Source organism: Nyctereutes procyonoides, unplaced genomic scaffold (genome assembly GCF_905146905.1).
Source record: "Nyctereutes procyonoides isolate TBG_1078 unplaced genomic scaffold, NYPRO_anot_genome, whole genome shotgun sequence".
NCBI classification, from domain to species: Eukaryota; Metazoa; Chordata; class Mammalia; order Carnivora; family Canidae; genus Nyctereutes; species Nyctereutes procyonoides.
Window position 1 is genome coordinate 3,849,168 of NW_026575052.1, and position 25,804 is coordinate 3,874,971.

The 25,804-nt window shown below is 53.9% G+C and overlaps 1 protein-coding gene across 5 annotated transcripts in view; it reads right to left on the minus strand.

Moving 5' to 3' along the window:
• Positions 1-98: 98 nt before the first annotated feature.
• The window catches only part of ZBTB17 (zinc finger and BTB domain containing 17), a 30,953-nt gene continuing 5,247 nt past the window's right edge, over positions 99-25,804 (minus strand). For 3 of the 5 annotated variants that reach the window (XM_055332551.1, XM_055332552.1, XM_055332553.1), the window contains 14 exons: positions 7,369-7,575; positions 6,200-6,388; positions 5,510-5,650; positions 5,095-5,220; positions 4,420-4,658; positions 4,192-4,334; positions 3,798-4,098; positions 3,382-3,469; positions 2,850-2,966; positions 2,633-2,753; positions 2,252-2,382; positions 1,753-1,962; positions 1,551-1,640; positions 99-1,471 (listed from right to left, as the gene is read on the minus strand). In XM_055332551.1, the coding sequence (XP_055188526.1) occupies positions 1,188-1,471; positions 1,551-1,640; positions 1,753-1,962; positions 2,252-2,382; positions 2,633-2,753; positions 2,850-2,966; positions 3,382-3,469; positions 3,798-4,098; positions 4,192-4,334; positions 4,420-4,658; positions 5,095-5,220; positions 5,510-5,650; positions 6,200-6,388; positions 7,369-7,575 (2,387 nt within the window). In that variant the 3' untranslated portion in view covers positions 99-1,187. The remainder of the gene's footprint in view (positions 1,472-1,550; positions 1,641-1,752; positions 1,963-2,251; positions 2,383-2,632; positions 2,754-2,849; positions 2,967-3,381; positions 3,470-3,797; positions 4,099-4,191; positions 4,335-4,419; positions 4,659-5,094; positions 5,221-5,509; positions 5,651-6,199; positions 6,389-7,368; positions 7,576-25,804) is intronic. The other 2 variants (XM_055332556.1, XM_055332555.1) reach the window with 2 other exon arrangements.

The following is a 25,804-nucleotide window of genomic DNA, read 5'->3' on the forward strand; positions in this document are numbered from 1 at the left end:
CCTGGCTTCCCTCGTCCCGCTTCTGCTTCCCTCCCCACATCTGCCTGTGGGACCAGCTGCTTCCCTGCCACTTGACCCTCCCAAGCATCACGTCTTGTACAAAAGAGGTTTCTGCCACAGACTGAACTTGTGTGTTCCTGGGTAACGCGGAAGGCACTTCAAAGTTGGATACAGAAAAAAAACCCACCCACGGGCCGACTCAGAAACCTCGTAATAAGCAAGCTTTGGCGTCTCGTGTCTCGCCCCCCCGCCTCCTCTGGGTCTGGGGCGGCGGCCCTGCAGCGGCAGCGGCACAGCCTGGCCTGGGGGTGGGGGCATCCCTGCAGCTGGACCCACTCCCTACAAGCTAGAGGGGCAGAGTTGAGGGGCTCCCTTGGGATGATCACAGGGCTCCTCCCAACCTACACCTGCGGAATGAGGAGGTGGCGCCCTCTGATGAGGGAGGACAGCTGCTGGGAGCAAACCTGGGGAGGGGCAGGGACGGCGACAGGGCTCCCTGCCAAGGGGGGGGGGGGCTCCCTGGCCCTGCTTGCCACATCCCTACCTCCCCCATCAAAGCTCCCGGCCACTCCTCTCTGACCCTGGGCTTGGTCGTAGATTCCATCGGCTCAGGGCAAACGAACGTTCCCCAGAGCTGGCCCTGGCCGGGCCTGGATCCTGCGAGGGAGGGCGGAGGCCTCGGGCTTCCCCACGCCCGACGGACGGCCCGGGGCCTGGGGGCCTGGCTCTCTGCCTACCTTGCTGCTCGGGCTGAGTGGGCTTCTGAGCTGGGCGCTCTGGGCGGCCTGGATCCGGGGAAGCCAACCCGCCTGGGCAGAGGGGAGCGGGCTCACGGCTGTGCTCCACGGCGGAGAGGGGAGCTCAGGTCCTGAAGCTGAACAGGTGAGAAGCCCGAGGAGGAGACCGGATGAGGGACCGGCTGCGGGGAGCCCCGGTCTCTGGCCCCAAGTGTGCCACCCGCACCCCGACTCAGGGCGAGGAAGCCAGCCTTTCCCTAGAGCGGCCTCCCGGGGGGAGCAGCCCTCCCGGGGCACCGGCCTCGGCTGTGCCAGCTCCCGCCTCCCCCCCCACAGGGAGCTATAGGCAGCGTTAGAAAATAATCCAATTTATTCTCTCTAGGGAATGGGGCCACCCTCTCCTCTAGGGCGCCGTCCATCCTTAAATAGCAGTCACAGGAGGGCCGCCCGTCACTCAGCGGGCGGTGGACACTCTGGGGCCGCGGGGGGCGTCTCTGCCAGAGCGGGTGGGCCGTCGGCCCCGTCCCGAGGGCGGAAGACCAGCTCCCCAGCCTGCAGCACCTGCCCGGCCGGCCACGCGCTGCCTGGCCCGTACTGCTGGTAGAAGTCCGCGTCCGTCTGGAACATGACCAGCGCCTGCGCCGTGTGGATCCGCACGTGCTGGGCAAGGCTGTTGGCGTCCAGGAACTTGTCCCCACAGGAATCACAGGCATAGAGGATGTGGGTGTTGGGGTCTGTGGGAGGCAGGGCCGTGGTCAGAGCGAGGAGGGCCCGGGCCTCCACCGCCCCCCGCACCCCCGGGCACCCCCTCACCTTCCTCCTGTACTTGTTTCACTGCTTTGCTGATCTCGGCCTTGAGTACTTCCGTCTCATCGGCGGTCACCGCGGCGCCCACTGGGACCACTGCGGGTGAAGGGCCAAGTCCGCAGGGCCTGAGGCCAAAGGGCCCTGCCCCTTCGCGGCCACCCCAGAGGCAAGCTGCCCACGACCACCCCCAGCTGCCCGCAGCCCGCACCTGTGAGCTGAGTGACGGCTGTTGCCGCCAGTGCCTCCGTCGCCAGCGTGACCATGTCATCAACAGTGACCACGCTGACCTCTCCACCCTCCTCGGGCTCCAGTATTTTGATGCCCGCCTTGCCCTGGTGCACGGTCTTCACATGGGAACGCAGGTTGTCCACCCGGTTGAAGCCACGGCCACACTTGTCACACAGGTAAGGCTTCTCTCCTGGGGGGGAAGGCAAGGTTCTCGCCTGCCGCTGGGGGGAGGGGGGAGGACCTCAGTGGCCTCCAGCTGCCCCAAAGCCCTGTCTCTTCCAGCAGCAAGTGCCCTGGGGTAGCCTCCAGTGGCCACTGTGCCTTCTGGAAACTAGTAAGAGGGGGTCCTCGTTTGAACTGAGCCTCCTTCAAGGCCACCTGCAGCTAGGGTCAGCACCCCAGGCCACGATCTGGAGGGACCTCCCTGCCCGCCACCCCGCCAAGAACCAGGGACAGGTGAGCGGTGGGCCCAGGCTCACCAGTGTGAATGATGATGTGCTTGGACAGGTCCCCCACGTTCACGAAGGCCTTGCTACACACGCTGCACTTGTGAGGGCGAATGTTGTCATGGTGACGAATGTGATTGGCCAACTGGCTGGACTGGACGAACCTGCAGGGCCGCACAGGGATGGGCTGGCACCCAACTGCCCGAGCCTGGTTTGGGGGAGCTGAGCTGAGCTGGGGCCTCCTGCCGCCGCCTCTAGATCGGAGCCGACCCCGGGGACCTACGCCTGGACTGGAGCAGCGGTTGGCCCGGTTCCCAACTGAGCCCTAGGTTGGCATCCTGACCCCCTACACCGCGCAGGCTGCCGGGGACCCCCGCAGGGCCCGGGGCAGGGGAGGGATGGGCAGGGCAGGACCTCTTGCCGCATCGCTCGCAGACGTAGGGCTTCTCCCCTGTGTGTTGGCGCACGTGCGCGATGAGGGAGCTGGCCTGGGTAAAGGCCTTGCCGCACATCACACACTGGCATGGCTTCTCGCCTGGGGACGGGGCAGGAGAAAGTGTGGGTGCCTCCACCTCCCAGCCGACCCCTCCCCCGCCCTGCCCCTCCCGCAGTGCCGGGCCCACTCGCCCACCTGTGTGGATGCGGACGTGCCGCTGCAGGGCACCGGGGTCTGCAAACTGCCGCTGGCAGTGGATGCACACGTAGGGCTTCTCCCCGCTGTGGATCCGAAGGTGCCGCTTGAGGTTCCCTGTGGCGAGACGCAAGGGGCGCCTGCGTGAGGGGCAGCGGGTGGCTGCGGGGTGCAGGGGCATGAGAGCAGCTGGCAGCTGCGGGGTGCAGGGGCGTGAGGGCAGCGGGTGGCTGCGGGGTGCAGGGGCGTGAGGGCAGCGGGCGGCTGTGGGGTGCGGGGTGCAGGGGCGTAAGGGGCAGCAGGCGGCTGCGGGGTGCAGGGGCGTGAGGGCAGCGGGCAGCTGCGGGGTGCAGGGGCGTGAGGGCAGCGGGCAGCTGCGGGGTGCAGGGGCGTGAGGGCAGCGGGCAGCTGCGGGGTGCAGGGGCGTGAGGGCAGCGGGCAGCTGCGGGGTGCAGGGGCGTGAGGGCAGCGGGCAGCTGCGGGGTGCAGGGGCGTGAGGGCAGCGGGCGGCTGGGGGCGGGCCCGGCCCTACCTGAGGTGGTGAACTGCTTCCCACACTCTCGGCACTTGAGGGGCCCGTCGGCGATGTGGATCTTCAGATGGGCCTTCAGATTCCCCACCTGCGCCCGGGGAAGGGGTCAGAAGGGCCACCCCAAGGAACACGGTGTGGGAGGCCCCTCCCACCAGGGGACAAAGGATTCTCAGCCCTCCCTGGGGGCCCCTGGAGCGCCCCATCTTTCCTCGAGGCCAGTGGAATGTTCCAGGTCCCAGAGGTGAAAAAGGGAAAACCAGCTCACCCTGGTTCTTCAGGGCCCCAGCCCACCCAGCCTCGAGCCGTCCTCCCAGCTTCCCCAGCAGCCGGGCGGCCCTCCCTCCTCAGCCGGCGCCTCTACCCACAGGCTGCCGGGTCCTCGCCCTCGCCTCCCGCGAGGCCTCCCGCGGGCACACCTGGTTGAACTTCTTGTCGCAGTGAGGGCACTTGTGCTCCTTGTCCGTGTCGTGGGTCTCCAGGTGGCGCATCTTGGACGTGGGGTCGGAGAAGGAGCGGCCACAGTAGTCGCACTGGTAGGGCTTCTCGCCGCTGTGCACCAGCTGGTGGCGCTTCAGGTTGCCCGACGTGGTGAAGAGCTTGCCGCAGTCCTCGCAGCGGTAGCGCGCCTCGCCCGAGTGCCGCTTCTTGTGCAGGTTCAGCAGGCTGATGAGCCGGTAGCTCTTGCCACACTCCTCGCAGCCGTACGGCTTCAGCGGGCTGGTGGTCACAGGGCGACAGAGGGGTGAGGCTCCCGGGGCACCCAGAGGCCGGGCGGGGGGCGGGGGCGGGGGGCGGCTGCGCGCGGGCTACCTGTGGGTCTTCTCGTGGGCCTTGCACGCGGCCGGGTCCGAGAAGGCCTTGCTGCACTCCCGGCACGAGAAGGGCTTCTCGCCCGTGTGGATGCGGATGTGCCGCTTGAAGTTGCCCGTGTGCGTGAACTCTTTGCCGCAGTCCTGCGGGGTGCAGCGGGGGAGCAGGCGTCAGGGCCGCGGGGTGGGGGGCGGGGGCCGCGGGCGGGGGCCGCAGGGAGGGCCGCACCTCGCACTTGTGGATGACGGAGCCGTAGGCCTTGGACTCCGTGCGGTCACCATAGGTGCCCGAGCGCAGGCCCCGGGCCTCAGCGCCCAGCTCCTGGCCCGAGTCGGTGCTGGCCGACTCTTCGCTCTCCTCAGGGGCCTCCCCCTTCTCCAGCAGCGGCCCCTCTTCCTTGACCTCGGCGGCCCCTGCGCCCTCATCCTCTCGCACTTCCCCTTTCCTGGCCGGCTCCACCTCCATCTCTGCGGGGAGAAGGGCAGGCACTGAGATGCCTGGGAGGGCAAGAAGGGGCCTCCAAAGGTCGCGACCTCACAGCCAGCAAAGGAGGCGGCCTCCCCAGACAAGCAGGCAGGGCCGTCTGCCGCTGGGAGGGGCGGTGGCCTCGTTCCCCACGACGCTGGACTTGCTAACACAGCGGGTACTGGGGGTGGCCGGGCTCCCCGATGGTGCGCAGCACCGAGAAGCAGCAGAAGTGCAGGCGCTGCACCAGCAACACATCTGTGCCAACAGAAGCAAGGCTGGGTGTGCAATCAACAAAGGTCAGATTTCCAGAATGGAAATATGACTTGGGTCCAAAGCTAAGGCATGACTCACAGTGGGATCAGCTGGAGGTGGGGCAGGGGGAGGGACCCCAGGGGACCTGGGGGTGCGGGCCGGCTCCACGTGGCCCCCGGGTACCTTGCTCTGAGCTCTCCGACAAGGCGCCCTCGGCCTCAGCAGCAGCCATGCTGCTCGTGGGGTCTGGCTTGGGCTCCACGGGGGGCGGCTCCCGAGGGGCGTCGGCCTTCTCCGTCTGCTCTGCGCCTGGGTGTGGTGTGCAAACACCAGAGGCTGGATTAGGACCCTCCATCCAGGGGCCTGATGGCTCTCCTAGACCAGGTCCCCGGTAGCGGCGGTGGCCTGGAGCAGGGGCCCAGCACATCCAAACTCAAGCTGCTTGTGCCTCTGCTCTGGCTGGACAGGCGCCCCCAAGCCAACAGCAGGTCATTCTGGGGAACGAGAACTCAAGGGGTACAGCAGCCTGTGCCACCCTACCTCTGGGCCCTGGGGAGGTGATGGGACGGACGGCCGGGTCCTCGGTGCCACGACTCACCGCTGGCCGTGCTCTCGGCCTGGCCGCCCCGCTCCTCTTTGGGCTCCCTGCCCGGGCCTGGGGGCGGATTGCTGCCGGCTGGGTCCAGCTCACTCAGCATGGTAGCAGCTGCCTTCTCCTCTTTGGCTCTCTTGTCTCCTCCTAGACACGGAACAGGACAGACCTGCCTTTTCCCATCACGTGCCCACCACCTGGAGGGGTGAGGTGGCCCAGGACTTTCTAGCAGTCTGTTCCCAGGGCAGCTCCTCCACGCCAGGCTGTGCCTGGGCCTGGGATAAGCGGTCCCGGCCGCTGCTTCCGTGGGGCTCCCACACTGGTCGGGGAGCACACCTCACAAGCAAGACAATACCACCAGTCAGAGGTCAGTGCTTGGGAGGAGAACGGGGTTCTCTGCAAAGGGTACCATGAGCGTCTGGCCCACACCCGGCACCAGGGGCCCGACAGCAGAGAGCTGTAGGAGGAGCGACCCCCAAGTGCAGAGGCCTAAGGGAGCAGAGCACAAAGCAGCTAATGGGGGAAGGGGTAGGCAGACGGGCCCCTGTGAGGCCCTTCCTGAGGCTTTACTCCTTACCAGCACCCCACGGTGCAGGCAAGGCCGGATAAGAAACTGGGGCCCAGAGAGAAGCAGAAAGTCCGAGGCAGCACTGCCTCCAAAGCCACCTGCTCAGAACAGCCCGCCAAGTGTCTTACCTTCCACGGCCGAGGCCACCGTATTCTCCCCAGGGCTGGTGGCCGGCTCAGCGAGTGACTTGAGGGCATGGCAGGCCGTGATGATGTCCTGCATCTGCAGGAAGCTGGCTACGGCCAGCACATCGTCCACGTTCTCAGAGCTCAGGCTCAGCTTGGCCGTGTACATGAACTCCAGCACCTGCCCCAAGCCTGCCAAGGACACAGACAGTCATCACGGACCCGCCTCCAGCCCCGGCACCAGCAGCCTCCTCAGCTGCCCGACTCGGTAGCGGGATGGCAGGCCACCGTCTCCCCAGCCCGTACTGGCGGGCAGGTGGGCAACCCGAGGACCCTCAGCCCAGACCACAGCCTCTGAAATTAAATAGGCCCCCAAAGGGCGGAGGGGGTGATGGCTGCCCTGCATGGAGGACAGGGGTGTGAGCACCTGCTCTGCACAGTAGAGGGTGGGAACAGAGGACTGAGAGTGTAAACAGCACCCTGCACGAAGGCCAGGTGAACTCCTACCCTGCACAGGGGACAGGAGTGTGAACACCACCCCCCCCGCCCCTGTGTACTCTCCCAGTCACCACACTCCACCACTGGACACGCCACCAAGAGTGTGTCAGCACTGGCCTTCATCAGGGCTCTGCCACAAAGCAGGTGACCTCCAGGCCAGTCACCTGCCCGCTCTGGATCTCAGCTTCTGTATCTGTAAACTGGGGGGACACCACTTTGCCCTGACCTTCTAGTGGCAGGTCACGCCATTCTGGGTCAGGAGCCAAATCCAGGACCAGTTCCCTCCTCAATGCCGGGTCTTCCCGACCCCCTCCCAGCCCCAGCTGTGGCTACCCCATCAGGGCCAGCCCTGCGGTAGGGGTTCAGGACAGACTCAGCCAGGGGAAGGGGTCGGGGGCTCAGAGCCCACCTGTTCTCTGTCCCTCCTGACAAGCCTAGCCTATGTTCCCTATGATGAGCTTATTGTGAGCCCTTCCTGTCAGTTCTCTCCCAGTCAAAACAGGCCCCGCAAACGTAGCAGCAACTAGGTGCCCACATGCTCGTGGCCTGAGTCCTGCGTGGGAGGCCTGGCCCACCCCAGGACCTGAAGGGCCGCCCCCAGGAGGGCCTTGCGCGGCACAGGGCCACCATAGCTCTGACCTGCCACAAGCTCGGCCCTGGACCCAACAGGGTACCTGCCGCGTTACTGATGTCCAGGTGCACCACATCCTTCTGGTCCACGAAGAGCATCTTGAAGTACTCGCTGCAGGCTGCCAGAACTGCTTTATGGGCCTTGAAGTCAACGCCGTCCACCACGAAAGTGCAGTCGCACAGAAGTCCCAGCTGCCGCTGCTGGTTCAGCTGCTCCAGGACCTGCTGGCTGTGCTGGGGAAAATCCATGGCTGGGGAAGCCACAGGGCCTTCGCATGAGCACAGAGGAAGGATGCCGGCCAGCCTGACCAGTCCACCCCAACCCTCCCAGGTGAGAAATGTGGGGCAGAGATGGGGAACTACATCCACAAAGGGTAAATCGCTCCAGATTCCCTGTGCAAGCCAAGGCTGACCAGTGGCTCCTAGATCCCTGGGTTTACTGGTCAGCAAAGCTCCCAAAACCAAAAGCTTTGAGGGACCAACACAAAACAGCCACCTCTGTGTCTTGCCAGGTAACGACATTAAAAAGTCAAAAAACAAACACGAAACACTCATTACTGAGAGCATTAAAAAAAGACATTGGGCAGCCCCGGTGGCTCAGCGGTTTAGCGCCACCTTCAGCCCAGGGCCTGATCCTGGAGACCCGGGATCAAGTCCCACATTGGGCTCCCTGCAGGGAGCCTGCTTCTCCCTCTCCCTGTGTCTCTGCCTCTCTCTCTCTCTCTGTCTCTCTCATGAATAAATAAAATCTTAAAAAAAAAAAAAAGATGCAGGACATAATCTTAGAAGAAAGGACAGATTTTTCAACTAGATACATTTGGCTTTATGAAAACCTTTTTATTTTGGTTTTTTCCCCCATTCTGTCATATACAGGTGAGATGTGCGTCTGGGAAGACAGGTGTTCCCTCTGCCAGCATCTCAGGAGTGGACTCTCTCCTGCGTCACAGGCTCTGGCAAAGTCCCGCCCTTGGGGGCAGGGATCTCTCTCTCGATCTGATTCATAGGCCCAGAGAACTACATAAAGTTGGGGAGTCCTCTGCCTCCAGAAACCTCTCCGGGCAGTCCCTGGCAGAAAATGAGCCTTGGTCCTGACCCCAAGAGCTGCTGGTCTGGCCGCAGTTTCTCTGTCAAAGACTTCGTTAATGCCTGGAAATCCCACAACCGTCTCAAGTGAATATGCTCAGAAAAATTCCATGGCCTGGTGCCGAATAATCACCAACTACCACAAGCCAGGACTAAATAAGTATCTAAAACAGCTCGGGCCACCGCAGAAGCGCCACACCAGAGTGCATCTCAGATGAGCATTTTATAGGAAAAATAGCAGGCACCTCGGTCCAAGAAAGATCCAATTTCAAAATGAAAGTCAGCACCCCACTCCTGGGATCACAGGCCACCAGCCCTGGCATGGACCCACCAGGGCCAGGCTGTCATGCCCTGGCCTGGCATCGGATGCCTGGGTCTGCTCAGAGCTGCCCCAGGCTGTTTCTGGGCAGGTGCGAAGGACACTTTGCAGCTCCTAGCCCCCAGGTTCCAGCAGCCCCCCCCCCCCACCGTGTGAGTCACCGCAGGAGCCGTGACCATGTATGGCCACCAACTAGCCCCGAGCCGCAAGGAAAGCCACGCCCACCCCCACCCCCCAAGAGGGGCTCAGCACCCCCCATCAGCTTTGAATGCTGTGAAGCCCACCCACCCAGTGGCGTCTGGGAGGTTTTCAAAGGCAGGGCTATGTGTCCAGGAGTTGGAGGATGTCACCGAGGCGGGGCTCCATTGGAAAGGACCCACGTCCGGTGCCGGGTTAAAGGCCCGGGCCGTGGGCACTCAGGCCTGGGATGTGAAGGCAGCACACCCCCGACGGGGCGGGCAGGGGGCAAAGGCGGTTGCGGCGGGCAGCTAAGTCCCGGTCCCTAGCCACTGCCTATGTCCTTAGAAGCCGGGTGCAGAAGCCCCCCCACCCCGGGGGGGCCTGGCTCCTTCACCTTCCTCCGGCAGCCCACCCAACAATACCCACAACGGACCAGGGAGGAAGGGAGGTAGTGTCCCAAGTTTGGAAACAACCAGGAGCAGCAGCTGACCCCTGCCCCCGCCCCAGCCGCAAGGCCACCTGACTTGCTGTAAACCTGAGAAGAGACTCCTGGGCCCACCCCGGGGGTTGGGGGGGGTACCATGCCAGCCATAATGGCAGCTGCTCAGCGGGGCAGGCCAGGGGCCCACGCCTGCCAGGAGCCCTCAAGAGCCTTCAGGAGCCTTCGTGCTGCGGCCCCGCCACAGCTTCCAGGGAACGGGCACAGGCCCGGCTCTCATTTCAGAGGCTTCGGGGGATTAAAGGTCGGGGGGGGGGGGGGGGGGGGAAGGTGGCTGGTGGCCCTGGGGCTGGTGGCCGGGCACCTTCCTGTGCCCACCCCTCCAGGAGGAGGTCTTCCACCCAATGCTGACCATGCTCCTCGCCAGATGCGGGTGTGGGGGGCACAACCCAGGGTCCCCCAGAGCTGTTCCAACAGAAAAACACTCCCAGAGGGTGCCTGTTTTGACAAATCCAAAGACTAAAAAGGAAGCAAGAAAAGGGGAGACGGTGAGAGGAAGCAGCAGAGGAAGCCGCAGGAGACCAGGAAGGGAGGGAGCAGAGCCTGAGGAAGGAAGGACCAGAAAGGTGGAGAAAGGCCGAGGCCATGTGCTGAAGAGTCGGCTAAACACTGGCTCCCGGGGCTGGTTCTGCCATCAGGGGCTGGTTCTGCCATCAGCCCAGGGGAGAGCCAGCGGGCCATGGGGGCTCCCCAGTGCTCCCGCCCCCCTCCAGGCAGGTTATAACCCTCACCAGGTGGAGCCCAGAGGCCCCCAGCTGCCTCCAGGACCCACCTCCCCCAGGTGGCAGCCTGCTAGAAAGCTCCACCAGCCCCTTACTCCCTAAGGCAAGGTGGTAAGCAGGTGAGGGCCCAGCTGGCCTGATCCTCCCCTCAGGGGCTGAGCGAGAACCCGGCATCCAGAGCTCCATCCAGAGCTCCGTGAAATGCTCTAGAAGATCACGGCAATCCTCCTACTGTCTCCTGTTTCCTTTCACGCTCCACAGTGACAGGAACCCACCACGATCGGGCCAAGCTTAGAGGGGTCAGGAAAGAGGTGAGCGGGCTGCCTGGGCCACACAGCTGAACGTGTGGGTCCCGCGGGCTCGGGGAGCTGCCCACCCCAGCCAGTGCATGCACCAAGGCGTCGCCATCCAAGGAGATCTGAAACAACCATATGATCAACAGCCCCGCTGCCTCTCATCGCCAAGGCCGGGGATCAAGTGTGGCTCCCCCAGCCTCACCCCTGCTACGCAGTGCCTTCACTCAAACGAAAGTGTGGGGGGGTCCCTTCTGCCTTACTTCGTCTTGCTTTAAGGGTGATAAATGTGGGCCTTAAAGCTACTCTAAGACCCTAAAAGTGAGAACTAAAGAAAATGTAAACAGAACAAGACCACAGAGCCCACCAAGCCCAAAGTTCTCACGTCAGATACAGAAAATGAAGCCTCAAACCGGCACATATTTGTCCCCTCAAGAAACTGGCATGATCTTCTAGAAATTCCTCACTGCACTCGGGTACCTTCCCTGTGCCACCGCCAGCTGCTCAGTGGTTGTCCCTGATGAATGGGGCTGACTTCTGGTGTCAGAAGTGGGATGCTCTTCAGATGGCCACCCACCCAGCTGGACACTCACCCCTGGCCTGCCTCACAAAGAATTTGTTTGGGAATGAAAACCTGAAGGACCTAGAGGAGACCCGCGGTGGGATTCTAAACAGTCCCAACTAAGCAACATGGACACGGATGGCCGCCACCATCCCCCCATCCCACCACATCTGCTGGGAGATTCCACCCAGACTTGGGTGGCTCTGACCACCAAGATGCAGTAACTCTGTGCCAGTTCCAGGCCTGGCCCTCAAGAGGTCTGCGGATTCCACGTGGCTCTCCTGCAATCCAGCCACCCCATCGCAGGGATGTCCAGGCTCTCCTGCTGGAGAGGGACGAGGCACAGAGCAGCCCCGGAGTAGACACTGCGTGCACAGCCCACATAAAGAACAGCAGACAGCCGTACAGGAGATGCTTTCCTGGACCCTCCAGCCCAGCTACTAGCTGAATGCTGTCACATGAATGCTGACCCCAACAACTCGTGGAACAAAAGAAACTGCCCAGTCAACCCATTAAATTGGGAGAAGTAATAAACAGCTGATGGTTTAGGTCACTAAGTTTTGAAGTGGTTGCTCACAGCAAGAGAATGGATAGGACGGTAAAACCATCAAGAAAAGGCAATGGGGACACCTGGGTGGCTCACTGGTTGAGTGTCTGCCTTTGGCTCAGGTCATGCTCCCAGGGTCCCAGGTCCCAGGATCGAGTGCCGCATCGGGCTCCCTGCTGGGGGTGTGCTTCTCCCTCTGCCTGTGTCTCTGCCTCTCTGTGTCTCTCATGAATAAATAAAAAATCTTAAAAAAAAAAAAGAAAAGAAAAGAAAGAAAGAAAAGGCAACAAGTAACAAAACGTCCAAGATGACAGTTCTGTCTGGATGGGAGGAGGGACAAGCAGGGGTCTTCTGACACACTGGGAGTGCTCCATTTCTTTACTTGGACACACCTAGATTATTTAAGTTAAACATACATTTCATATACTTTTGTATGGCAACATTTTTCAAAAGTCCACAAAAATTTTAGTAAGAAGAACGTGAGGTACAGGTGCCACACTCAATCTAGCAGTGACAGGGTTATTTCCAAGTATGCTTGCGGCCGCTCTCGCAGGGGCTGTGCTAAGACCCAGGTCTCAGGTTTCCCAGGAGCCGAGCAGGGTGCAGGGGGCCTGGCCACAGAAAACACAATGCATCTCATTCATGTTTCAGATGATAACGTAAGGAAGAGTTCCCGGGGGTGCTGAAATCCTTAAGATTCGGGGGGATCCCAGACTCCATGACCCCCTCCCCCCAGGAACAACAAAATGGCATTAATGGAGTCTCTTCAACATGCCAGGAAACACGGTGCACGCGTGGCACCACCTGACCACCTAAAAACTAAGAACATGGCTATCCTGGGTGTCGAGTTCCACACTGAGTACAGAGGCAGCAGAGCCTCTGGGGTCAGGCCGGGTAGGACCCCGATCCCTGTTCGGCCACCTGCCTCACCAGTGGTGCATCTCCAGCAAAGCTCCTCCTTTGGCAAAATGGGGCCAGTGGGACCGCTTCCCACGTGTTACAGACTTCAGGTAGACCCTGTAAGCACAGAGCCCGAACAGCGCCCGACACACGGCAAACTCGCCAAGCTAATGTTACCAGGAAGCACAGATGCAAATCATAGTTTTATTTTTAGGCCGAAGACCGTATCAGATGGTTTCTACATATTCTTTTATGCTGGGTACCTGGGGTAAATATTTAGTGACTTGACCTTGTTAAGACGTTGTAATCATAACCCATTATTCTTTCTAAAAGCAATCTGGAAAAATCCCAGAGTCCAATTAACATGAAGAGAGGGAGAGAGGCAAAGGAGGGGCGCTGGGCAAGAACCATTCAGAGCAATTTTCTCTGTCGGGGAAGCACTTTATATTGAACAACTGTTCTGTTAAAGCCCAAGGGTGCTCCCGGGTGAAGGCTGGAGCGCCTGCCCAGAGCTCTAAGTGGGTCCGCAGAGCACCGCTCCATCTCCGAGTCAAAGGGGCACCTGTCAAACGTGAAATATTACCCAGGTTATTAGCAAGCACTACACTGCAGGCGGGACTTCCAAACTGCCACACAGAGGGAAGCCATTAAGCCCAACACAACGAGACGCTGACTTTGACAAACGACAAGCCCCGGCTCCCAGAACACGTTGTGCCCGGCTGCGGGTCTGGACATGACACAGCCATCTTACGTCCAGGGGCAGGTGAGAGGGAGCCCCATTCGCCTTCCAGCTGCTCGGCATTCAGGATTTTCTAGCAACACAGGTGGTTCTGGTCTACAGCTTAGCACGCACCAACTCAGGCCAGGGGAGTGACGTGACGTTCGCAGCAGGCCAGCCTTGCAGCCGGGAAACCCACCTGCCCGACCCACCATTCTCCCCGCGACACTATCCCTTTTCAGGGCAACATGCCAGAGACGCAAACAAAACCAGCCCTTCTGGCGCTTTCCTCTTGGCCCAGCAAGTACAGCTCTTATACTAAGCTTGTGCTTCTCAAAATTTTTTAAAGATTTTATGTATTTATTCATGAGACAGAGAGAGAGAGAGAGAGAGAGAGAGAGAGAGAGAGGCAGAGACAAAGCAGAGGGAGAAGCAGGCTCCCTGCAGGGAGCCCGATGCAGGACTCGATCCCAGGACCCCGGGATCACGCCCTGAGCCAAAGGCAGATATCTGCTCGACCACTGAGCCACCCAGGCGCCCCTGCTTCTCAAACTTTTAAAATCAATTCTCCCCTTAGGTAAATGAACACACTGACTCAGCCCTTCCCAACAGCCACAGATTCTGATACTTTATCTTCTACTGGGTAACGGCCCCACTCTGAAAATCAGTTACTCTCTACATAATCCTACCAACCAAGGCTCAGTAGTAGTTTCTGTGAAGTTTGTATTACAAAAAAATACTGATTTTTAAACACCTAAAAACCATATCTAAATATAAAATTAAGGGATCCCTGGGTGGTGCAGCGGTTTAGCGCCTGCCTTTGGCCCAGGGCGCGATCCTGGAGACCCAGGATCGAATCCCACGTCGGGCTCCCGGTGCATGGAGCCTGCTTCTCCCTCTGCCTATGTCTCTGCCTCTCTCTCTCTCTCTCTCTCTCTGTGACTATCATAAATAAATAAAAATTAAAAAATATATATATAAAAAAATAAAATAAAATAAAAATAAATATAAAATTAAGTTGTAACGCTGCCTTTGCTTCTCAAATTATACAGTTTCCGTGATCTCTAATATTCCACACTCCTGAAGAGGGAATGGAGACCCCCACACATACCCCCAATGGACCCCACGCTCCAGGAATATGGCTGAGTGGGAAGGCTGGCCGGGCCTGAGGAAAGTGCTGTCCTGGATCCCGGGGCACCCACACTAGTCTGGACTCCAGCATGCTAGTACTTGCTCTGGGGACTCTTAAAGCTTGACAAAGGGTAAATTAAGGGCTCTGCTTCCAGAAAGATGAAATCAGAATATGGGGACTTGGTGGCATCCGATCATTCTCCCAACATCCTGCCCTCCACCCCAGTGCTCCCTGGGCAGCAGTACACAGACACAGCCTGAAAGGAGGCCGATGTGTAACTCAGCCTCCCCCTATCAGGTTTAATAAGCTCACTGCCAGGTGGGACTGCTTACTCACAGCTGCTGACAGTACCTACCCCAGGACCTTGCTCCCACATGGTTATAAATCCAGTCAAGGAACAGGCCTGTCCAGAGTGGTGATTCCTGGCTTTTTTGAGTATGACTAACTCAAGGTCAAATATACAGCAGACCCTCAGGGAATACTAGTTGTTCTTTAGGCGCTTTTTAACCGAGAAAATAATGGGCAAAAACCACTATGAAAAAAGAATTTCCATTCCACTAATCACAACAGCATCTATACATATTTGAGAAGCAATAAGAAATGTCCTTCAATATACAGAAAGTCTATGGGGGTGACTAAGCTGAGCAGCGACTCCTAATGATCACCTTCCCCTCTCAGGGTCCGCGGCCTCTAAATTGGGGAACAGACACACAGAAAAGACAAAAGCACTTCACCAGTGCTAGACAAGTGCCTCCCCTGTGCTGGTCGTAGGTCTATTTAGAGTTATGAGCATCGTGGGGAGGACAGGTAATAAGTATAACAGATAAGTTCACATACTAGATGCTGTGAAAAAAGCGAAACAAGGTGTGGAGACAAGAGGCAGAGGCTATTTAAGAAAACAGTCAAGGAAGACCTCTCTGAGATGACACTAAAGCAAAGACCCGAATGAAGTACAAGAACCAGCCATGCCACCCTAAGCCCAGGAACTGCTACAGGCACACAGAGAGCAAATGCAAAGGCCCTGAGGTAGGTGTGACTCTGACAGAGGGGCTGGCATGCCTGGAGAGGAGGAACCTGAGAGAATGAGACAAGCCCACGCCCGCACAGCAGAGGCTGAGATCACCCAGGGTCTTAGAGGCAAGTCTAGCTCTGGAGTTTCTTCTAAGTACGCTGGGGTCCCCCAGAAGACTGGGTGCAGAGGAGTGACCGCAAGGGGGCAAAGAGAGCAGAGGAACACAGGGGAAGAGCAAGAGATGTAGGCCCTGCGTGGAGAAGTGGAAGCAGTCAGACCCAGACTGGGAAGCTGTTCCGGAGAACCAACAGTCAGCTAGCTGATCAGGCAAATGTGTGCAGTGAGAAGAGGAGTCACAGACCACACGAAACTGGTCACCTGAGAAACTGGCCGAGAGCAGGTGCCACTGGCCCAGGTGAGGAGTGACAGCAGGCAGAGGGAGGGCAGGCCCAGCAGGAGTTCTGTTGGGCCAACACAACACAGAGATGTCTACGGGAGGGATGGTGGATAAGCCACAGGATGGACTGGGGTCTCTATGGGAGCAAATACTGGACAAAGAAGAGAAAACAGGGGCTCTCAGTGGCTCGGTTAAGCGTCCAACTCTTGATTTCAGCTCCAGTCATGATCTCAGGGTCAAGAGATGGAGCCTTGAGCTAGATTCTGTGCTGAGCGTGGAGCCTGCTAGGATTCTCTCCTACCCCCCACCCCTGCCCCTCTCCACTCTAAAATAAAAAAGAGGAACACCAACAGACTCAGATCAAAGGACATGCATGTGAATCCTGGCCCCAGTCATACCAGGGTGGCCTCAGGCAAGCTTCTCGAGTTCTAGACTGTTCACCCATTGAACAGGAAAACCGCCATGTGAGGACTAAAAAAATAACAGGAAGTACCACACAAATCCTGGCAAAAGTGGAATCAGGTATTCTCTAACAGAAGTCTGTGACTGATACGCAGTTAAACAAAAAGGGAAAAAATGAATCAAGACAAACCAGGTTATCCCAAGTGAGACCCCTTTACCAGTGAAGCGCACGGCTCCTCTCCACAGCAGGTGGAGAAAAAGGAGGGAGCCGTGGCCTGGTCCAATGTGACAAAAGAGCACTCGGACTTTGTTCCCACCTGGCTTCGAACTTCTGTGAGGCCTTTGTTATTGTGTCACTCAGGGGCAGAAAGCCTGGGGAGGGGTGCCCGTTCAAGCTAAGTATGGATAGATTCGGGGGGCTAATCTTTGCACTGGGGGGGCTAGGGAACAGGGTAGCAGGCCCATACTTCACATCAACTGCGGAGCACTGCCTGGTGCGAGTGCCTGCTGGGAACGGACAGCTCCACAGGTAGCAAGGCCAGGCCTATCTAACGGCCCACCCTCAAGGGCCTTCCACCATGGAGCAAGTCCCAGACTCTGCCACCACATTTGGAGGAGTTCTGAAGGGGTGCCACCCCTGGGAGGATACGGTACCTCGCCACATCTAACAAGACACATGAATAAAGGCACGAAGGAGATGCAGATTGAGGACTGCAGAAGCCATGGGAGCAGGGGTGCATGAGAGAAAAGTGCGCAGGCATGCGGGCCAGGACAGCACACCTCAGCATCACAAGAGAAACGAGTGGAAAACGTGGGGAGACACGCAGCGGGAGGGACAGGCTAGAGTCAGACATGCAGGGCCACGCCCACCACACCAGGCCCTAGTCCTCACCCTGGCTGACATTTGGGAGCCTGGCCAAGGGTTTAAGAGAGGGCCACGGTTAGGCTTACATTTCAGAAAAGTCACTCTGGCTGCATCAGTATGGAGAATAGTGGGAAAAGGGGATGGTGAGAAGCAGAAAAAGAAGTTAGAAAGTCTCATACTGCTGGGCCCCTGGGATGTGAAAAATGGGACAATGTCACCCCCAGCTGGCACCAGAAGGCTTTAGCTCGTGGCTCCAGATCTAACACATGCTCACAAGGATCTTTCAGAGCACCCTGTGCAAATGGCCTGTCCACTAGATATTATAATATCCTTTGAAAACTTAAGTACCTCTTCTTGGAGTGGCTCAAAGTCCCTTAACACAGAGTACCTGACCCTTACTAGGGGAAGCTGGGCTGTGTGGTTTGTCCAGAACCATAAAACCAGGCTGTGAAATCCTAAGCTCATATATTAAACAAACAAAAAAAAAAAGTGCAAATCGCTGGACATACAAGAAATGTATAAGGGAGCTCCTCAGAGGAGCAGGGCAAGGGCAGGAAGGATCTCTATTTTTCACTGTATGTCATTTCTGCATTTTCTTTTGCCACTTATAAATGTTATCTATTTAAAAAAGCAGAAAAAGGAAGAAAGAAACTATCCACAAAGTTGCAGTTGCTTCATCTCTATTTATTAGAAAAACTTTACAACATTTTCTACAAGACCTGGTGACTCAAAACTTCTCAACAGGAAGAAATTTCTCAGAAGAGAAACAGAAAATTATGGTAATTTGCACAAAGGATGTGTCACCCGAGAAATCTTTATGAGCAGAAATTCCTTACGGAGACAAAACTGAAAATCCCCAGAAGAGCAGATGGAAGGCTTTGCCAGACCCAGCCTTGCTGCTCTGATACCATAATGAATGAGGCCGAGGCCTTCTCCCTCTCTCTCTCTCTCTCTCTCTCTCTCTCTCTCTCTCTCACACACACACACACACACACACACACACAGTTCTGCGTGCAGCTCCAAGGTTGCTGATGGACTCCTGGACCCAGTTACCACTCCTGCCTTGGCATCAAACCAAAGCTAGCCGAGCACCTTGGACAAAAATACTCAGCCCTCTGCACCTCAATTTCTCTCCTGTAAATGGAGACAATATACAAGTTCCCACTGCATAAAGCAGCCACACTGGCCCCTATCATTCCTGCACACAGAAACCCACACTAGTGATACTGGTGAACCATATAAAAAGGGAAACCGAGGGATCCCTGGGTGGCACAGCGGTTTGGCGCCTGCCTTTGGCCCAGGGCGCGATTCTGGAGACCCGGGATCGAATCCCACGTCGGGCTCCCGGTGCATGGAGCCTGCTTCTCCCTCTGCCTATGTCTCTGCCTCTTTCTCTGTGTGTTTAACTATCATAAAATAAATAAACTTAAAAAAAAAAATTAAAAAAAAAGGGAAACCGAGTGTTGGAACCCCTGCCCCATCTTCTAAAAATGGGAGGTGAAATCTCATCAGGCCCCCATGACAAATAAAATGTTAACATGAAGTAAGACTGGGCAAAGGCCCTGCAAATGGCAATGCTAGCTCAACAGTAACCAGAACAGAAGACAGAGGCGCTCATCCTTGAGGGCAAAAACCACCTGCTTTCTACAAAGAGCACAATGATTGTGGAGAAATAGTGAGGCTTTCATTGAGAGAGCAAACAGAACATGACAATTCCAAGGACTGCTTTTTCCATGAAACTAGTTAAGATCAAGGATCCAAGCCAAAAGCAAACAGGAGGCTGGGTACCAATTGTTTGGAGGTGGATGTATCTGGACTTCCGTGCAGCCCACGAGTTTCACGTGGCTGACTTTGTCTAGGTTTGTTTCCTCACTAGGATTGGTGACTGCTGAGGTCCCTTCCAGTGAGGAGATAAAGTAAATGTTGAATAAATGATTTCATTAACATGACTGCCAGATTACAAACGCATGCATTTAAAGTATAACAGGTACCGTGTGCGTGACCATTAAAAAATGACACATTCACCTAGCGTTCAGCAGATCCTCTTTTAAAACGTTCCCTATATTGGAAATCTTGAGAGGAACAGGAACTACACAGGCTGTATCTATACGGACACAGAAGTACAGACAGAAGCCAACATGAAATTGTATACTGGGGATCCCTGGGTGGCTCAGCGGTTTAGCGCCTGCCTTTGGCCCAGGTCATGATCCTGGAGTCCCGGGATCGAGTCCCGCGTCGGGCTCCCTGCATGGAGCCTGCTTCTCCCTCTGCCTGTGTCTGCGCCTCTCTCTCTCTCTCGAATAAATAAAATCTTAAAAAAAAAATTGTATACTTACTACTCCCAATAAGATTAAACTAAAATATTTTGTGAGACTTGACCGAGAAAAATTAAATGAGTGCCAGGATGTTTTGGAAGAGTATTTGGGGGAACTGCAGAAATTCATGAGGCCTGGATAAAAAGCGGTCAAGAACTCAACGTCTCAATCTCCAAGGATTTTTTTAAACCTGCTGGGCTCCTCAACTCCAGCCGCTGAATTGCTGCTCTAGAACAGTCTCTGGACTCGAGCCCTGGGAGGATTAAGGAAGCTCAGGGCCCCAGCGCTTGCCCTTGAACAAACAGTGCTGGCTGACCTCCAGCCCCTCAGATCCCCTCCACCTGCAACAGCGGTGAATCAGCAAAGCTGCTGGAAGCCTTTTAACGGATGACTTGCAACCCTGGTGGTTCTTCAGCCAGTCACTTTGAAGTGTGAGCTTCTGAGACAAAGTCGGAAAGTACCCCCAACTGCTGCCTGGTTCCCATTTCCCAGTCCTAACGCAGGTAGCCTGAGAGACAGAGAGAGACAAATGGACACAGACACAGACAGACAGATACAGAAAGAGTGTTTGCAATAGCACCAATGCCCTATAAGGCATGCAGACCAGCCCCAGGGGCCCACTTACTGTGGAAGGCATGGCATAAACTTAATGCTTAGGAGTATGAAAGATTGGTCAGAAATTTAAACGTTCTGTTTCTTTGTATTTTTTAAGATTTTTTTTTTAAGTTATCTCTATACCCAACATGGGGCTCAAACTCACAACCCTAAGATCAAGAGTCACATGTTCCACTGAGCCAGGCAGGTGCCCCTATATGTTCTGTTTCATTCATATTACCCTACTCTTCCCGCCTTCCTACCCCTAAGTGTAAATTAGGGGTGAATATTTGCAGCCTATATGGTAAATAAGGGTTACAGTCTTGCTATACAAAATGCTCCTCATACAAGCAACAATGAAAACATAGGTCCTCATAAAAGCTTGTTCACAGGGGCACCTGGCTGGCTCAGTAGAGCATGCAACCCTTGATCTTGGGGTTGTGAGCTTGAGCCCCAAATTGGGGATTGGGATTACTTAAAAAAATAAAACATTAAAAAAGAAAAAAAAAAAAAAAACCTTGTACACGAATGTTCATGACAGCATTACTCATAACAGTCAAAAGATGGAAACAACCCAGATGTCCATCAACTGACGAATGAGTAAATAAAACGTGGTCTGTCCATGCAATAGCATATTGGACAATAGAAAATGTAATGACAAATGGTACAAGAATGAACCTTGAAAACTTTATGCTAAATCAAGCTAGCCAAAAGACCCTACGTTACATGATTCCATTTACATGAAATGCCCGGAACAGGTAAATCCATAAGGATACAAAGCAGCACATGGTCTAGGGCTGATGGGGACAGGGAAGTGGGGAGTGACTACTAATGGGTGGTGGGTTTCTTTCCAAGATAATGACAATGTTCTGAAAATAGTGCTGATAGTCACACAACTCTGAGAATACACCGCAGGTCATTTAATTGTACGTTTTAAATGGCTGTATCAGATGCTACATGAATACCTCAATAAAACCATTACAAAAAACTAAATCAACAAGAAAAGAAATCTCCTGGGACATCTGGGTGGCTCAGGGCATGATCCTGGGGCCCTGGGATCAAGTCCTACATCAGGTTCCCCATGAAGAGCCTGCTTCCCTTTCTGCCTGTGTGTGTGTGTGTGTGTGTGTGTGTGTGTGTGTGTGTGTCTCCAGGAATAAATAACTTTAAAAAAAAAAAGAAAAGAAAAAGAAATGAAGAGGCAATTCACAAAAGAAATACTATACAGAAAAAAAGATGTTCAGCTTCACTAATAAAAATAAAGAAACGCAAGATCCACTTTCAGGAGCAGACTGGCAAAAACCTAAGAGACTGACAATTTCCACTGTGGGCCAAGGTGTGTTCCAGAGAGCAGGATCAGCCTGTTGACATGGATGTAAATGTTTAATGCATTCATTGGTCGGGTAAAAACTAATGCTTGGGTGAGTAACCGATCAGAGAGCCCACGGTGCAGATGCTATGCTTTCCCAATCTGATGAGGATTTCACCCAGCTGGAACAAAATTGTGAGTCCTGGTAAAGGGCTGTGGGTGGGACTGTGTGGCCCACAGAGAAAACACAGCTTTGCTGATATATAATAAGGACCACCATGTGAAGCAACTGGGAGGTTACAGAAATCATAGGCTCATTGTTTCCAAAGGGCAGCAGCACATGGAGAGAATGCCACCAAAGGGAATAACTGGAAAGGCTGCTGTAGCTGCTTGCTTGCAAGGAACTTCATAATACATGCTATTCCATCGATCCACGCAGTAATCCTGCAAGAAGGGTGTTAATATGATTGTTCCCATCCTGCAGATAAGCAAATCAAGCCTTAGAGAGGCTGTCAGCTGATCCAGGTCTCACTGACACACCCAGACTCAAGGCCATGTCCATCATACTTTTAAAGAATTGACCTTTCCACCTCAGAAAAAGACAAAACTTCCACAGATGGATAGACATGGAATACTAACATGACTAAGTCTTCATTGTAATCTTTGGTGTTTGCTGCTGCCAGGTGAAACACAAAATTAAGACTCAGAAACATCTTGATTTCTGGAAGCCTGGCACACCAGGTATCCAGGCCAACTCTCATAACAAACAGCTGCAAATGAAGAGAAATTGTGAAATCTCTTTTAAAATACATCAAAAAACTGGCAAATTGGTAAGGGACACCGAGATGTCAAATGAAATTAAGCAAAGGCTAGAATCGAGACAGCCAGTGGAGTTTTGAGAGTAGGTATTAAAAAGGCATCTGAAAAAAAATAAATAAATAAATAAATAAATAAAAATAAAAAGGCATCTGTAGGGCAGCCCGGGTGGCTCAGTGGTTTAGCGCTGCCTACAGCTCAGGGCCTAATCCTGGAGACACGGGATCGAGTCCCATGTCGGGCTCCCTGCATGGAGCCCTGCTTCTCCCTCTGCCTGTGTCTCTGCCTCTCTCCATGTCTCTCATGAATAAATAAATAAAATCTTTAAATAAATAAGTTTTTTTTTTTTTTTAAGGCATCTGTAGAACTGAGCAAGCTCGAGTTCCCACTCCCTCCCAAGGATGGAGGTCTGGCCCCTGCCAGAATAAAGCTGGGGCCACACAGAGTTACAAGTCAGTGAAAAGAAGACTGTACAGAAAACTGCCTCTATCAAATCTTGGCATCAAATGGAGGGTAAAATCCCCAGAGAACTGGTAACCCTTAGAGGGCCCCCAAAAAGACATTAGCCCAAATTCGTACATCGTAAAAGATGTACTTCGGTAGATAAAAAGTGATCCCAGAATTAAAGTATTAAATGCAAGAAGGAATGAAGACCAACTAGTTAATAATAAATGAGCAAATCTAAACAATACTGAATGAGGTCTTCTAAAATTTAAAAAAGAACTGAAATACCCACCTATAGAATAAAAGGAGGGTGTGGTGGGAATCAAAGTGTGCTAAGGTCCTTAACTGTTCAAGAGTAGGGTGGGAGACAGTGACTCAAGTTAGACTTTGGTAAGTTATGTAAACTGAGAGATAAACCATGTTCATGGAAGGCTCAATGTCATAAAAAAGTCATTTCTATCCAAATTGATAAGTTCAAAGTAATTCTAATAAAAGATCCCAGCAATATGTATGGAACTCAACAAGCACAATCTAAAATGAAGATGGAAAAAAATAAAAATAAAAAAATAAAATAAAATGAAGATGGAAGAGCAAAGGGCCAAGACCTTACCAAGAACTGTTACATAAAAATTTAGTCATTAAGTCAGTGTGATATTGGCACAGAGAAAGAGAATAAATAGTAAAGCGCTCAGGATCAGATCCACACATTTGTAGACACTTGACATATTATAATGGCCACTGGTGTCATTTACAGATCCATGTAAAAGGGATGTATTTTTTCAATAAATAGATCTTAGGATAATTTGATACACTTAAAAAAAAAATCAGCTCCTTACCTCACAGTACACAGAAAAATAATTTTAAATGGGCTGAAGACCTTAACATAAAAGGCCTTATCATAAAATGTTTGGAATATATAGAGGAATATCTTCATAAACTTTAAGTAGGGAGGAATTCTTAAAAAGGAAAAGTGCTAACTGTAAAAGAAAAAAATGAACATTAAGAATTAAAAAAAAAAACCTACAGTGAAAAGACAAGCCACAAACTGAAGTGGATAGTTACAACACATATATCTGACAAAGGATTAGTATACAAAATAAAAACCAGTAACAAGCAAGAAGTCTATATACAACAAAGAGACAAATAGGAAAATGAGCAGGGATCCCTGGGTGGCACAGCGGTTTGGCGCCTGCCTTTGGCCCGGGGCGCGATCCTGGAGACGTGGGATCGAATCCCACATCGGGCTTCCGGTGCATGGAGCCTGCTTCTCCCTCTGCCTGTGTCTCTGCCTCTCTCTCTCTGTGACTATCATAAATAAATTAAAAAAAAATTAGAAAAATGAGCAAAAGATTAAAGTAGCTGTTTCACAGAAGCTGAAACCTGAATGACCAATAAGTATATGAAAAGATGCTTAACTCACTAATAATCATGAAAATGCAAATCAAAACCACATGATAAAAACTCCCATCAGATTACTAAAAATTTTAAAGTCTAGTAAAATCAGAGTTGGGAGGATGTGAAACAGAATTGTCAGTTGAACTGTAAACGGGGGCAAGCATTCTGGAAACAGGTACTACTGGGTTGAGCTGAAGCTCACACACCCTGTGATTCAGCCCCACTCCTGGGGCTCTACCCTGCAGACATTTGCACGTGTCCAGAAATGTGCATAGCAGCACTGTCTCAGCAAAATACCAAAGACAACCCAAATGTCTGTCAGCAAGACAAAGGATAAATAAATTCTCTTGTAATGGAACATATCCACCTGAGACAGTGAAGTACAACTACGGGCCAACACTGGATTTCTCTCCAGAACACACCTTAAGCCAACAGTTTAAGACACCGAAAACAACATGATTCTATCAAGTTCAAAAGCATGCCAAATGAGACAACACAATGTTTAGCATACAACACACGTGGTGAAACTTTATAGAAAAGCAAGAGTGCTAAAAAGCAAAACCGATGAGCTGGGGGTGGGGTGGGCCAGGATCAGGGAGGGGCGCTCCAAACCCACCGGTAACATTCTTCTTTGTAAACTGAGCGATGGGCACATGGTTTCCTTGTATCTCTAGTCTTTATACTGTACATACTCCTTTTTATCTACTCCATATTTAACAGAAACAACTTACAAAATTAAACAATGTTCTTTCTGACTTTAAACAATGTTTGGAAGCATGAACTCAGGCATCTGAGTTACAGTAAACCAGGAAAGTCCCTGACAGGGCCCCTGAGTCCCGAGACTACTGAAATGAGAGGTGCTTCACCCACCAGGCTGCGGAGCCACTGGAGACACAGCTTCCCGCTGGGCGGCAGTGCCTCCCATTGGGGACAGGAAAGTGGCTGCTTAGATGAATAGTTCCAGCATAGGAAGTGGTGTGGGAGGGGTGGGGCCAACAGGTTCTACTGCCAGAGCTCTTAAGAAGCTTGGCATTTTCTTTTTTCTTTTTTTTTTTTTTTCAGTTTTACTGAGAAATAACTGACATACATCACTGTGTAAGTTTAAGGTGTACAGCAGATGGTTTGAATTTCCATGTGTTGTGAAATGATGACCGCAATAGGTTTGGCTAACATTCATCTTCTCACAGAGACACAAGAAAGGAAAGGAAAACAATTTTTTCCTTGTGATGAGGACTCGAAGGATTTACTCTCTCAACCCCCTAGATGTCACAGAACAGTGTCAGCTGTAGTCGGCAAGTTGTCCAGCAGGTTTCTGATATTACTATTAACCCACCACACCCGCTTTCCAGCCAACCCCGTCCTCAGCTGGAACCGCCTCCTGTGAGCCTCTGCCTGCCGCTGTGTAGACAGGAGTGAGCAACTCTCAACTCTAACCAGGCCCTCTGCTTCGTCTAATTCCCATCAAACAGGCTTGACTCCCCGAGCCCAAGCCCTGGTTTCCTGCAGAATCTGCAGCGAGGACATAACGGAGGTCTACTTTAACTGGCCTTTGGGCGGTCAAGCTACTGCTAGCGTGAGGACCTCTGCAAGGGCCAGGTCCCCATGCTGACCCTCAACACACACACACACGCACACACACGTCTGCGGCCAATGCAGAAATCCCTCAGGGCTGAAATGGTCACTCTTTGACCTTTACTACTTCAATCATCTAGAAACTGTGGCCAGCAAAAGGAGGAGATAATGGTCTCCAGGACAACATGCTTTGGGCACACAATGTACTTAGTTCTTCGTTTTCTCTCAGGCTGGGTCCCTTCTTTCCGTGGTGCCACCCTGCCGAGACACCGAGTCTGGGTACCTCCTCACCACCCACTCAACCACCACCCTTCGAAGAATTCCAGGAAAGAAGGAGCCAACTGGTCTTTTACGTGACAAACTAGTAAAACCCTGAAGCTCCACCCATAGAGGCTGCCCTCCTA